We start from the raw sequence: 14,235 nt of genomic DNA, 5'->3' as shown, positions 1-14,235 counted from the left end.
TGCTGGCCTACAGAACAAGACACCTTTCTTATACAGGGACTTGTAGCTGTCAAAGTAGTTTGAAAAATCTGTTTCTTTATATGCAAAAGCCACCAAATAGACTAGTCTGTCACTAGGTGAATGACAAGGCCCTCTAGCTGTTACATTAATATAAAGCAATAAAATGACACATAGAATAGTATACAGTATGACCTAGCCTAATCTGGATTGTCTGCAAAAGGATATTGAAAATATGGGAACCCCTTCTGGGAAAAAAGCCCTTACTTCAGCTAATGGGGATCCATGAGACAGAGAGTGAAATTAGGGACTATTTAAATGTATCTTATTGTATGATTTGTTGCAATATTGGGCAAATTCACTTAATTTTTTTCCATAGATTTCTATGTTTATGATAGATCATATACCTATGGCTATTCTTTTTAAATGGAAACGTATGGATTATTGGTGAATACTTGTACATTTTTAAATGGCAAGCTACTATTAACAGCAAAGTACAAGTAGTGAAACATGAAAGGTTGTCTCATTTTCATACAGTGCAACCTGCAAATAGTGATCTTTACACTTCTGGTCACTTTTCCTGAGCATTTTTGGCCAAAAGCCAGTGTCTGACTGAATTTATAGCGGGAGAAAGACACACAAAACAACGAAGACTATAATCTACTATCTTTATCAGTTCTCTAAATTGCTGGTTTGACTGGCAATGGTTTGACTCTATTGACTCAGGAGGTACCTATGATACACACAAACATCAAACTGTTAAGTCTTGTCCTTAAAACACATTGACCATAGTATTGACCATATCAGGCTCAACTACAGCGTGTCACTTTTATTGTAGTGCACCATTTTTCTGTCTATACATCCTTGTTTAATGTTTATAAAAGATGATAAGTCCTTCAGACATAGACATATAATGAAGACAGGTCCTGAGCAACACAAGTGCAATGGGAACTACAGTTACATAATTAGATGACTGTAATAATGTATTAATGATAATTTTCTAAATGCATACCTATCTCTATGCCCTTGATTACTTACCTAAAGGAACAAAGGACTTAGAAGGCATACTTGGCTTGGAAATGCCTATTGCATTAACAGCAAATACACGGACCTCATAAGCAACACCTTCAATCATCTTCTTTGGCTCAAAAGTTGTTTCTTTACACAGTTCAAAATTCAACCTCATCCACCTGGAGCTTTGTTTCTTTTTCCTTTCAATGAAATATCCTATTGACCAAACAAAACATTATTATACTAAGTGGTAGCAAAAAGCTCAATAGTGAGGGGTCTAGTTTTTGACTGCTCAAGGGCCTTTTTTTTCTGGAAACACATCAATATCCCCTTCTAGCCTCAGAGTGGTTTAGGGGCTATTATTAAATTTTTCCAATTGCAAGCTGTCTGGTAGTCACCTGTTCGGCTTTCACAGCCACCTACGAACTTTTTTCAGACTTCACTTACAAAACCACTGTGTTTAGTTCAGAGTGAAAAGGGCCCCTCTGACTTTCCTCTTTGTTCAGTATTGGAAGATATTCTGATTTACTCAGTAAATTGTTTCTGAAATTCTTGCTAACATTCAAACAGGCTAACTGTTCAAAGTTTGGTGTTACAAGAGGTTGCCTTTCAAGTAGGGGCGTTCATAATGTGGCAACATACAAAATGACAAATCTCAAAGCATTAGAAAAATAGGTATCTGATAAAGTTGAGGACTGGTTAGAACATTCTTGCAACTGGATACTCAAGGTTCAGCTCTCCAGGGCCTGAGCTACACTCAGACCCTATTGCGTTAATTATTTGGAGTTTGTTTCTTTTGTCTATATTAGAGCATCACCACAAAAAAAATTATAAAAATAAATAAAAAAAGGACTTACCTAAGATGGGTGATCCACCATCATTTGCTGGAGGTTCCCAGGTCATAACACACCAGTCTTCACCCACCTCAGTCACATTTGGTGCCTGAGGAGGATCAGGGACATCTGTTGTACACAAAGTAAATATTAATTAAAAAAATAAATATGTTTCTTCTTTTTGCATAGGTTGAAATAAAAAAAGTCAAGTAAGAAACAATTTGAAGTGCAACAGGAGTTCCTAATGAGGAGGGAGAGAGGAAGGTGGTCTTTGTGGATCCTGGCAGGTGGTTAGGAAGGCATAAGCTCTTCAGCACAGTCAGGATGCCTGAGAGGCACTTGAGGGTGTGTGATAAGAGAGAGCCCAGAACCACAAGGCGCATGGAGAACAGAGTGTTAAGGGCAGCCTGAGGCAGCTGCACACATGTGGCCCCTGCAGCATGAGATGGCAGCGGGGTGGTAATTAGCTCCTACTTGAATCCCATGCTAAGCTCCTGTGTCCTTTGGGGACACTGGGCCTTAGTATCCTTGCACCTCAATTCTACATCTGAAAACGGGGACAAACAGGGAAATGGAATTTTTCTGAGACTCCACAACAGTTTGGTAGCTAGGGAGGACAGCACCTACAGAAAAGACCCTGCAGATATAGAAAGAATTTGTCTCTTGTTGCAGTGCAGAAAAGTAGGGTTCTTCAAGGAGCAGTTATTGAAAAGTCCTGTGATAAAAGACATGGCTCAGGTACACTGTTCCACATGACTTACCAACCACTTTAATGTTGATTAAAGCTGTGTCCTCTCCAGCCTCATTCTTTAACGTTATTCTGAAAGGACCTGAATCCTCCCTCTCAGCTGTATCTATGACCAGACAGCTGCTGTCTGAGTATGTTTCTGCCCGTATTCTTCCACTGTCTGTGAGCCACTAGAAAGCAGAGCAAGCAGAGGGAAAAGTCATATTTTCTGGATTTCAGAATCAAAATTCTCAAAAATCAAAATCTAAATGCAGTAAAGGATACTTCAGAAAAATACTAAAGCAACTATAAGAAAAAACACACAAAGCTCAGAATTTCAGTCACCTAATGATCACAAAAATGACAAAATAACTGAGGGACAATTAATAACTTTAAATTGCGGTAACTGTTTAGTACTCAGATCAGCCTTTGCATCTCAAAGGAAGGGGCACTAGCCTTAGTTGTCCTGTGAGCAAGAACATGCTTTTGTCAACACTGCTGTCATTAATTTGATGGAAAAAGAGTAGTGGTTTCTCCCAGAAGTCAGACTGAAATGTAATTAATTTAGTTTAAACATCAGAGTGATTGTAGTGCTCAGTAGTTTTTCCTCACAGATTTCAAATGCTGGCACATATTTTGGAGTAAGAGCTCCCCTAGAATAATTCCCTATTTGACAAGTCCACAGTGATGATACTACAATTAATATTTGAAAAACAGTAGTCAAGAGGTTTGCCCAGATAGTTCTGACAAATCCAGTAATAATAACATGTTCCAGCTTCCGCATACAACAAAAATTTAGATGTGAAAAGTGGCTTTTTGGCATTACACAGTCAGGGATTGATCTGTGCAGTTTTGCTTTAAGACACCAGATGCAAGATGCCAGTTGCCCAGCCTCATTTCATTCAGGGCTTGACACTCTATCAGGATTTATCTTTTGTTTTCCCAAACCAGAACCTGGCAGCCATTCTGGGCACTATGTACAGAAGAAGTAGCCATTTGGTATTTTCACTAGTTTTCTTCTGCATCTCATACATCCCTCTCCTTTATAATTTATTTATAGCAAACCACATTTTTTCCTTTGTTAGTTTCAGCCTTTCCTCAAAAAGACCGAAAAGGTACTAAATAATATTTATCCATTTTACCCTTTCTTCCTGAGCAAGGAGAGTTTTTTAGATCAAGTGCATCTCCTCCTTATTTTCTGCATTAAAATCAATGTCTTCACAAGGCTAGAGGCTATTTTTTGAAGGAAAAGGCCCATGGTTAAGCTGAAGAGATGTGTATAATGACAATGTACCTTGTCCCCTTTACTCCACATGACTTTTGGAGTTGGCTCGCCAGTGATGGGGATCTCAAGTCGTAGTTTGCTTCCTGCCACTACTGTCACAGTGTTACCTTCCCCAAGACCATCCAGGTGGAGTTTAGGAGGATCTGAAAAAGGAGAGTTTGTTCAAATGTGCTATGTAGCTGCCAATGTAGAGAAACATGCTCTATGTTTCGTATTTTCCTGGTATTTTTAGTCAACCGATATTTTGTTCAGAAGAAAATTTGTTAAGAGGATTTCTTTTTAAGGAAATAGTTGTCCGATGAAAAATTGTGGCACCACACAGATTTTGAAATAGTAAGATCATAAAAAAATAAATCTGTCTTGCTGAGGCAGAATTATATATATTCAGGTAAATTCTGAGAGAGATTTCCTCTGAGTGGCTCTTGTGAATTTCCTTTGCAGGCTTTCTATAACACTTTTTGCCTTGCTTCAGACATCACTGTTCTTATAGCGTAAAAGTTTTCTTAACTCAAATCCTTTTTCTGAAAATGAAATGGCCACTTTTATTGTACCCTATCCTCTTACAACCTTTTTTTAATGTATTGGAAGTTGTGTCAGTGGGCATACCCCTCTAGTACCACTTCCGTCTTCATTCTCCCTAAACCTTGCCAATACTTGTTCTAACACAGATATTTCATTTCTTTCAGCTTCAATTACAGAACATATTTTGTAAAACTTTGGTCATTTATATTGCTCTCCTTTTGACTTCCCAGTTGCTGGTTGCAGTTAAAAGCCAGTGAGGTATTGTGGTGGGAAGAGTCAATGCCTTGTTTTATCCTTGTTTGAAAGACTGGGATCATTAACAAGCCTTCTGTTTGGCTGAGTGAATAAAAGCTGGCCACAAACATTTTGCTTGCTATATATCATTTAACGTATTTAAGGAATAGGTAAGTGTGCACCTATTCTACTAAACTTTTACAAAACTCATAGTAGTGATTTAGGTTTAGATATTAAACATCAAAAGCCTTCCCCAGGAGCTTGTGAACTACGTATAAGCTATGAGCAGATCCTGAGCACAGGCAAAGCACTCTGACTAGGTCGCTTGCACTTTGCCAAAGCAGCATGTCTGTTTTCTCTGGTAGATGCCTGCTCAGAGGAAACAAACTAATTGTAATCAAGGATATTTCACACCGCTTTTAATTTCCACAGGTCAGAGAAAGGGATGCTATATATAAGTCATTGTGCCATATACTTACCCACAACATGTACTTTGCATGGAATGTTAATATTATAGGCATCTGGTACAAACATGTATTCAGCCTCATCATCAACAGCAGCACTCGCTATAACAAATCTGTGGATTCTGTAAAAAATTGTAAAAGAAATCAATGTAAATTATTTTTGAAGACAGGTTGGTTGAAGCTATAAGGAAAAAACTGTGAAAATTCAAGTCTGTGCAAGTGTGTAAAATTACTGACTAAAAGTCCTTTGCTGGCTGCTTAGTGGTATTTTACCTGATTAAATACTGTGTGGTTTACATAAAATACTGTTGAGACAACCACCAAATCATGTAACCAATTCTAATATCTTTTTGTTTGAATACAGAAATAGAAAAATACAGGAATATAATCTTTTTGATGCAGGGATTCTGTGTCACTGGCATTAGATTGTAGTTTGATTGTTCAAGGAGAAATCTTTAGGTGATCCCATTGTAGGAATATCCTGACTTTTGTTAGACCATTTTTGTGACAGGATCCAATCTACTATTTGTTTGCCAAAATAAAGAAATGAGTGAGCAAAGCACACACTGCTCTTACTACCTAACTGTGTCTTCCAGTATGATGATATTTTTGCTCTCCTATGACCTGCAGTGGCTAAGTTTTTTTCAACGTAGGACTCACTTCTGTGCCCTTTCTGCTACCCTTCACCTCACCCTATGGGTTTACATGGGTTGTGGGGAGCTCCTTCACCTTATGTCAGTCCAAAGGCTCACTGCACAGCTGGCGCTTGTCCATTACTGCAACTTAGTGAGTGTTATGGAGTCAATGTAGACATTTCATAGCCTGTTTAGGATCATCTTCACAAATGCAGTTCCCAGCTGTACGAATGGCCTACTAAGCTGAAGTGTAGTTTAAGGCAGGACCTGTTGTTGGTTGTTTTATTTAACTGACAAACTTTCCATGAAAAAGGACCAGTTATAAGTGCGAAGGGACCTGATATCTCCACATACTTTGCATGGGAAAGTAGACCATGCATGGTCTAAGTTGACACAACAGAAGCTATCAGAAAAACAGACATTTAAAAGCTATATATTTTTTAAAACATCTAACAATGATTTTACTTTGCTACTTAATATCACATACTAACAGCAATAGCAACATCAAGAAAATGCATAGCTTGAACTTAGATAGATCAAGGATTTGAATTTTGTACTCCACAGCCAAAAGACACAAGATGAAAAGGGCCAAGAAGACATGGCTTTTGTGACGATAAAAATAAATATATTTGAGGGACAAAGGTTAGGCTTGATTACCAGATAATTTGCAGTGAAGTAACCCACATATTGGCACAAGTCTACAGTGTAGTTTGACCAAAAGTCAAGTCAATACACAACAGGCTTACCTTCCTTTGTGATAAAGCTTTACACGGTCACTAGCTTCAACCAGTTGCCCATTTTTGTACCATTTCCCTTCGACGTTCTCAGATATCTCACACTTCAGATGGATTTCCTGTCCAAGCCTCACAGTCTGGTCTTCTAGTGCAAGTTGGATCTTCAGTGGTCTCACTTAGGAAAACAGAAACAAAGTTATTAATGCTAATACCTGCTTTAGCAGGAGGCTGAACTAGGTGATCTTCAGAGGTCCCTTCCAACTCTGACCATTCTGTGATACCAACCAGTAGCTCATGATTCTGTCATGGAGCTGCTACTAGCCATCACAGCAGTCTTCAAATCAGCAAAAAGCCTCCAATAATAAAGTTCTGAAGTTGAAATACAAGTAATATGTACATGTAAGCTACATAAAATAACCTCGTTTCATGTAGTGTGATGCCTTAGAAAGGGGGATCCAAAATACCCATATCCTGTGTGGGGAAACTCCATGGATATTGCCAGTAGAAGAACTAAGCCTAGGAGCATAATTTGAATGCTGTCCCCTCTCTTGTGTTTAGGGGCTGGAGGCAGGCTGCTTCTATCCCCCAGAGTCCAGTAAGAAACTTTCAAGAAGTGGAGGATGTGTGTCCCCAGATCAATACACTAGAAGGAATTGCAACCCACCGCTCCTGTGATCTAACAGCAATCTATCATACTCATAGCTCTCCCAGCTGATCTGAGGTAATCTGGAGACTCATCAAAGTATTTAATCACAAGTGGGGGCTGTAGTTCTTAATCTGTTTTGTCAGGCTGGTAGCAAAGGTTAACTGGCCAGTAAGCTTAACTTCATACACTGCTTGTTCTCATGTTTACTGAACTGCCTTAACTCACCCTATGAATAGCCACAGATACTACTAGCTTTTGTAAAACTTGGGTCTGAGAACTGGCACCCCAGTTCAATTTCACTTTCTAGAAGATTAGATGCTGTAGACCAGAGTCCAGGCTGAATGCACAGTTTGATCTGTATGCAGTAAATATCCCTGACTACAATATGACATGAAGGGTGATGAGAAAGGCAGTGTTTTATAGAAAGCTAGTTGGAAAATCCTCAGAAGAAGTTGCATGAAAGGAAAGATGATGGAGATCAATACCCATGGAGGATAATTTCCAGACTGATAATAGAACAGCATGAATCAGTTAAGCTTAGGATGAAAATTTGTAAAAAATACTCAAGAACAGTACAGGTATTACAAAATAGTGTACATTTATATGTACATTATACGTATAATACGTAATGTATTATAACTTCAGAGGATGGGCCCATATATTTTGCTAACAACCACAGGCATTTTAAAGAAATATTGCATAAACAATACTGAGGGAGCTACATAGTCATGTGTTTGTGCCTATGAGTTCAGGTCGAGTGACCCTGATGCGTACTAATGGTATGCCTAGTTATAGAAGTACTTATTTTTTCCAGCATACTTTTTTTATGATTTGGCTTAAAAGCCATGGTTTGGCTTTCCTGTGAAAACATGAAAGGATTAAAGAAAAGCAGATAATTCTCTCAAAACTTTCACTTTTTTAACCTATTATATCTTTGGATGGATAGCTTGGTTTTCCATCTTAGTGAAGTGACAGAAAGTTTTCCAGCAGGACTAGTTAATTTCCTATTACTGCAAACAGCATTTAAAGGAAAGTCACTGTTCTGGAGATTTGTGGCAAAGAAGTTGATATGGAAGTTAAGCCTCCCTTTAAACCCTCAGGAAAAGGCAAGCAAATTGTTTACTTCTGTAAGCTACCAAACTGTGACATACAAATTGAAGAGCAAGATGGATCATACTTACAATCAACTGAAAGCTTAGCTTCAGACTGGCCTCCAGTTGTCATTACTGAGTAGGTTGCACTGTCATTTTTTGCGGCTTCCTCTATGATCAAAGTGTGTTTTTTACCCTCAACCTTGATTCGGTAACGAGATTTAGGTTCATTGGTAAGTTCTACACCATTCTTAAACCTAATGGAAAACAAAGAGTGATTATTATTTCAATAGAAGTCCTATGCAAATAAGACTCCCATAGACTGAAACTTCCAGAGAAAACTTTATAAGACTTAAGGCACAAGAAAAGGTTAAACAAACTCATCCATGAATGTGTAAGGATGCTTTTGCTATTGCTACATTTTTGAATAATGTTTTCTTGAGAGTTTCTTAACAATTTTCAGGTTTAATGGTATATAAAGTTTCCTACAATTACCTACAATTAAAGTATTCTGGGTTTTATTCTCAAGGGAAAGAGTATCTGTTCAAAATGTGGCGTACCATTTCACATTTGCATCATCCTCGGACACTTCACAGCTCAGTTCTACTCGTTCACCCACATAGGTACTAGTATCCTCCAGGCCTTTGGTCACCAAAATTGGAGGATCTTTGGAAAGAGAAAATCAAAGATTTACAATCTAAGAGAGAAAACTAAGTGAAAGAGGTTTTCAAAAGCATGCTGTAGAAGATGATATTACTTTAAAATTCTAATATCAGTCTCAGTGCAGCTTTTTCTGCCTTAAATCAAAAAAGCGAATGCTCATTAAGATACTAGTAGGAAATGTGCTAAATAATAAAATAACATCTGTTTAGATTAATACCTGCCTTGTGCCCTATTTTATTGACAGTTTGTCCAGGCAGGTTGACACGAGAAGCTGACACTGCCCTCTTGCCTCCCACAGATCCCTCTCATAAAGCTGTGTTTCCATTAGGTCCTAGAGCCCGCTATACACAATAATATGACCTGATGACATAACGCAGTGCCCTTATTGGTTTAATCCAGTTCATTTAACAGCAAGAGACTTTACAACAGTTATCCTATGATATTTATAGGGGTGATGGGCTCCATTATTTTAAAAAGCTTTCTGAAATATTTGATGATTTGTGTCTCTCACTGTAAGTGGTGCTGTGCATGTGTGAGTAATGCCATATTATCAGTAAGACTATCAACACCATGGGAGCAAAAGGGTGAAGAAATGCCCGCCCATTCGTAGCTTTTGATGAGTCTTCCCTTAAATCCCTGCAGATGGAATGAAAACAAACTGCTAGAAAGCCTGATCTGAGGGTAATTGAAAGAGATCAGTTGGGCCAAAAGTATCAGGGTCATCAGGTACCGAAGTGTGGTGTTAGGGAATGCCAATGCTGTGACAAATGAGCCTCCAAAATGGCTTTAAAACTATGAAGGCGACCACAGCCCCACCAGATCCCAATGCACAGTATGAAATCCACCATATCCCCATTCCAAGGTTTTCACTAAATTAGTAAATACAGAAGGGGGTGGGGGTGGGGGTGGGGAATGGGCAGGGATCACAGAAAGAGTGATCCCTAAGGGCTGCTAATACAAATACAAAAATATACAAGAACCAGATCCTCCATGTTAATAATTCTGTTGCAGCCGAAGAAGCCACACCAATTTACAGCAGGTGAAATAGGAGCAAGCTGACATAGTTACCTCTCACAAACAGTTCTGTGGAGCATTTCTCATCACCAGCTGTTACGTAATAGCGAGCATCGTCTGTCATCGAACAATTATTGATGAATAAAATTCTCTGGTTACCTTTGTGCTCAAAAATGTATCTGTTTGAACAGGAATGCAGCAGAGATACATTAGCAAAACTGCTGGACCCCTTTTGTTTTATGTAGAACGTGCTTTAGGGTTTATTAGAGGCAAAAATCCTGTTTTTTACATAGACCTGGAAAAATGTCCTGGGAAGCAATTTCTAAGGTTCAACAGAACTGTCATAGACTTTTTAGCAAAAAGAGCTATGGTGTAGAAGTGACAATGAGCATCTTCTGGCTTGTTCCAAAATCTCAGTCTTGTGTGACATGAAAAAATAAATTAAAAAAAAAGAGCAGGCCCTGAAGGATGGCAAATAAGTCTGAAACTCGAGATGAGTGAAGATGAAAATAACCAGTAATAGGACACCATCCTCATTCCAACACTCAACATTTTTGTGAAGTATAATAATAGCCAAAGTTAAGAAGTTAATATTATTGGTAGGCCAGATGGCACAAGAGATCAGTAATGGGATATGGGGTTTTGGTAATGGGATATGGAGCCTTTCACCTTTATGTCACCAGTTTAGATCTGCTCCAGGTTTGTAATGACCAAAGCTCATTAGCATCTGACAGCTGCTTCAGCAGCCTGGAAGAAATGCACTGGAGCATTCAGTCCAGGTCCTTCTAACAGGAAAGGTATCATAAAGCTGCCTGTGAAACAGTCCTGAGCTGCTCATGGCAGGTATAGGGGCTAAAGAAGAGGTACCCTATTTATTATACATTTTTTGTCAACTATGAATATTAATCAAAATCCTTCACTGACTTTTGCAGCCACAGAATGAAGGAAATCTGCCCCTCCTCTGTAAGAGGCCTTTTGCTAATTTATTTTTTTTTTTTACAGGGCCAGAGGAAAAAGTTGCTAAGGTTTTGTGCTGCTGAGAAACATTTGATGAACATTGCATTGTTGTGCACTACTGAATGCACATCGTAATTCCTAGATGTGTCTGACTGTGGAATGGCATTTTCTGCACTGGGTTGTAAGAGCTGGTTGTGCCCATCCTAGGAACTGGGCTCAATTTCCAGCCATTGCTCTACTTGTACTCAAGGGTCTGCACCTGAAAAGCCACTTCTAGATAAAGTCAGAGAGTAAAATTGTATGCAGATGATACAGATGACGAAGTAGCTTGGGTACACTAGACCTGTTGCTCATGACTGAAGTCACTTTGGGCTAATGCAGGTTGTTGACTTCAGTGTGATCATTAACTGGGTAGTGGAAGGTGAGACAAACCTCCCTCCCCCTTCCTCAGATGCTTTCTGAGCCAAATGGTAAGTAGGTGATGTTAAATATTTCTCGTTACACAGTTACACAGTTATGGTAGAAAGATTCTGACTTCCTTCAGGCAAGTGGTTTATTTACTCACAGTGCTTCCTGATTCTTTAAAAACTACTGACTAGGAAATGGCCCCATGTTTTGTTGAGGATCTTTAATTCTTTTCTCTAGAGGCAAAGAGCCAATCTGGATTAATATTTAGCATACAATGGACTTTTCTGGGTCATGAGAAATATAGCATTGTTTGCATATTTCTCATGTATAATGAAATTCAGAAATAAAATTGGTGCAACCTAAGCAAAGAGAGAGATCTATGCAACACACTTGTCAAGGAAGTACATGTCTACCCATTTTATTTCTTACATACAAAAAAACCACTTACTTTGCACTTGGTCGTATTTCTTGGCCATTTTTATACCACTTGAGTTCCACTGTTGGATCTGCTAGCTCCACCATGAACCTTACTTTACCTCCTTTGTCCACCTGATATGCAGGATCAAGACCTTTGGCAAAAGCTGTTGTGGAAGCCAAGTGTTATTATAAAAGAAGGTCAGAAAACAAGAATATGAATGCTGAAATGATGTTGCTTACATCAATGCTGTCAGAATACATGCACACAGTGTTACGCATCACTCTATACTCTTAGGCTAGTCCACATGAATCAGTTTATTTTCTAGAAAAATCAGAGTAAGTGCAAAGCTATGAAGATCTGATTATCCTGACCCAGTTCAAGCTAATATCTCTTAATCACTTTGCAGTATAACTGTATTCTGAATAGGACTGGGTAGGTGTAGCTTTGACAGCTTGCTGAGAAGCGCTTTGTCACAGTAAAATGGTATACAGTGGTGACATGGAATAATTTGCAATGAATCTGTTATAAAGGACTTCTCTATTAGCACCCCTACCAAGTTAACAGGGAATTTTAAGCTGAAATTCCTGTTGAGCATCCCACTATCAGAATAAACATTGGTTTGCCTAAAAGCCAAACTAGCTTTCCTGATTCTTTCTGTAGGTTATGAAGAGTACACTGCCATTCACTTGGGATAAAGGGTCACAGCTGTGAAACATTTGCAAAAATATTTGAAAGTGGCAAAGGTTGTCAGTCTGTGAATCCTAACGGGGCTTTACAAAAAGGTTGTTTGAGATGTGCAAATGTAGACCAAGGTGTTCTTGGCAAGGTAAAGCCAGGTGCAACTCAAACAAATCAAAACACTTTAACATCAACACTTAGATATTGCCAATCACAAAAGTTAAAGCCAGGGTACCAGGTATCTGTACCTCAAATACATAAACACTGTCTCAAACAAATTGTCCACAACTTAGCAACCAATTTCTACTAAGGTTTACATTATGCATATGTCTGACTGCAAGAGACTGAATATATCAACACAACAGGAGTTATTAAATGTGAAAAGCCTTTTCTACGTATCTTGTTGCATTGTAAAAGTTTCTAAGTTATAAGGAAGGTGGTGTGAGAGGAAGAACACCCTGCTGTCATCTTGTCACTACTGTAGACATTTTCCCCAATATCTAAAGCCCCTACTGTAGGGAAAACACTGTCCACTGAAAAATCCTGATATGGCTGTCAGCTCCATCATACTCAACAGGGATCTGGGAAGAGGGACCAGACAAACTGATCCCAGGTCCTGAGAGATGCCCCCTTCCCAGTAAAACATCCAGGCACTTCCACATGATGCACCTGGGTAGGGAGCAGCTCTTCCTGCCAGTTGCGCAATTCCTGCCCCAGCTTCCAGCCCTGCCCCAGCCTCCTGGGGGAAGGCAAGGAGTTTCCCCCCTAAGCTTTCACCACTTTAGAGAGCACCACTGGCTACAGAAACTGCCCCAGCGGCTCAGCCAAAGCCCATCAACTCCATTTCTCCCTCCCTCAACTGTAGCCAGAATCAGATATACCAGCAAATGAAAAATATAAATAAAAATTAATGTGTAGTAACATAACACGTGTTATGATGTGAGGTAATAGATGAGGAGAGATGGTATATCAGGTAGATGGATTACAGCTGGATTTGTGGAGGATTTTACCTAAATAAAAGGGACTCCTCCAGGAAACCAGTGGAACAGCAGATGTATGTATTGTTTCCAGTTCTGAAATGTTCTCCAGGAACAAGCAAATGGATAGTGTGTTGCATTTATACATGTGTGTATGTGTATGTATTATGTCACATATATATACATTTTATATACATGCACATATATATAAAAATGCTTCTCTATACTTATGTATTATACCACTCATACTACTTATAGAGTAGATGGGGAAAGACAGGCCTGAATGTCCTCACCCAGCACAGGGTGAAGGGGTTTTAGTGCAGCTGGGATTTCAGAGGACTGTCATTTTAAGAGCAAAATGAAATGATGAAGAGCAAACAATGTGTTTGGAGTGACTCTTATTTTAGAGCAGAAGATACTAATGATAACATAAGGTTTAATTTCCATACTGTTTGATCAGGTAACATACAACCAGGGAACATTTTTTCCACACAAATGGGAGATATTGTTCCAGTTGGAACTATTGTTTGGCCAAATGGGAGGGATGCTTTTGGAAGCACTGAATGGGATAGAGTGTTTATGCTAACCACAGTGGACCAAAGCCTACTTCTGATTAACTCCTTGCAGTAATAAGGCTTGCATTATAGCGTGCAAGTCCCCTTAAATGGAAATGAAGCAAGTCTGGGTTTTTAAGGTGGATGCTTATGTTTGACTACTGAGCATAAGAATATTCTGCCTTATCCATACCTGCACTCTTCTTCACTTCCCTGCGCATGCGCTTCAGACGCTTTAACATGCCTCTCAGGTCAGTGATACCATACTGAAAAGCAATCTTCTCATATTCACTGGGATTTGCGTTCTTCAGGAGCTCCCACACATCTACCTCAGGTTCTTCTTCTTGCTGTTTGACCTCCCTAACAGCAGTGAAATAAAATGATGGG

At 39.1% G+C, this 14,235-nt stretch overlaps 1 protein-coding gene across 1 annotated transcript in view; it reads right to left on the bottom strand.

Moving 5' to 3' along the window:
- Positions 1-14,235, bottom strand: part of MYBPC1 (myosin binding protein C1) — a 91,698-nt gene that overhangs the window by 25,154 nt on the left and 52,309 nt on the right. Inside the window, exons 12-22 of the mRNA XM_055711171.1 lie at positions 14,042-14,208; positions 11,670-11,802; positions 9,911-10,035; positions 8,740-8,845; positions 8,270-8,436; positions 6,455-6,617; positions 5,089-5,195; positions 3,863-3,996; positions 2,603-2,759; positions 1,866-1,970; positions 1,036-1,224 (exon numbers count right to left, since the gene is read on the bottom strand). Coding sequence (XP_055567146.1) covers positions 1,036-1,224; positions 1,866-1,970; positions 2,603-2,759; positions 3,863-3,996; positions 5,089-5,195; positions 6,455-6,617; positions 8,270-8,436; positions 8,740-8,845; positions 9,911-10,035; positions 11,670-11,802; positions 14,042-14,208 — 1,553 coding nt within the window. The remainder of the gene's footprint in view (positions 1-1,035; positions 1,225-1,865; positions 1,971-2,602; positions 2,760-3,862; positions 3,997-5,088; positions 5,196-6,454; positions 6,618-8,269; positions 8,437-8,739; positions 8,846-9,910; positions 10,036-11,669; positions 11,803-14,041; positions 14,209-14,235) is intronic.

This window comes from Falco cherrug, chromosome 5 (genome assembly GCF_023634085.1).
Source record: "Falco cherrug isolate bFalChe1 chromosome 5, bFalChe1.pri, whole genome shotgun sequence".
In the NCBI taxonomy this organism is placed as follows: Eukaryota; Metazoa; Chordata; class Aves; order Falconiformes; family Falconidae; genus Falco; species Falco cherrug.
Note: the sequence above shows the minus strand (reverse complement) of the source record. Positions and strands in the feature narration are given on the sequence as shown.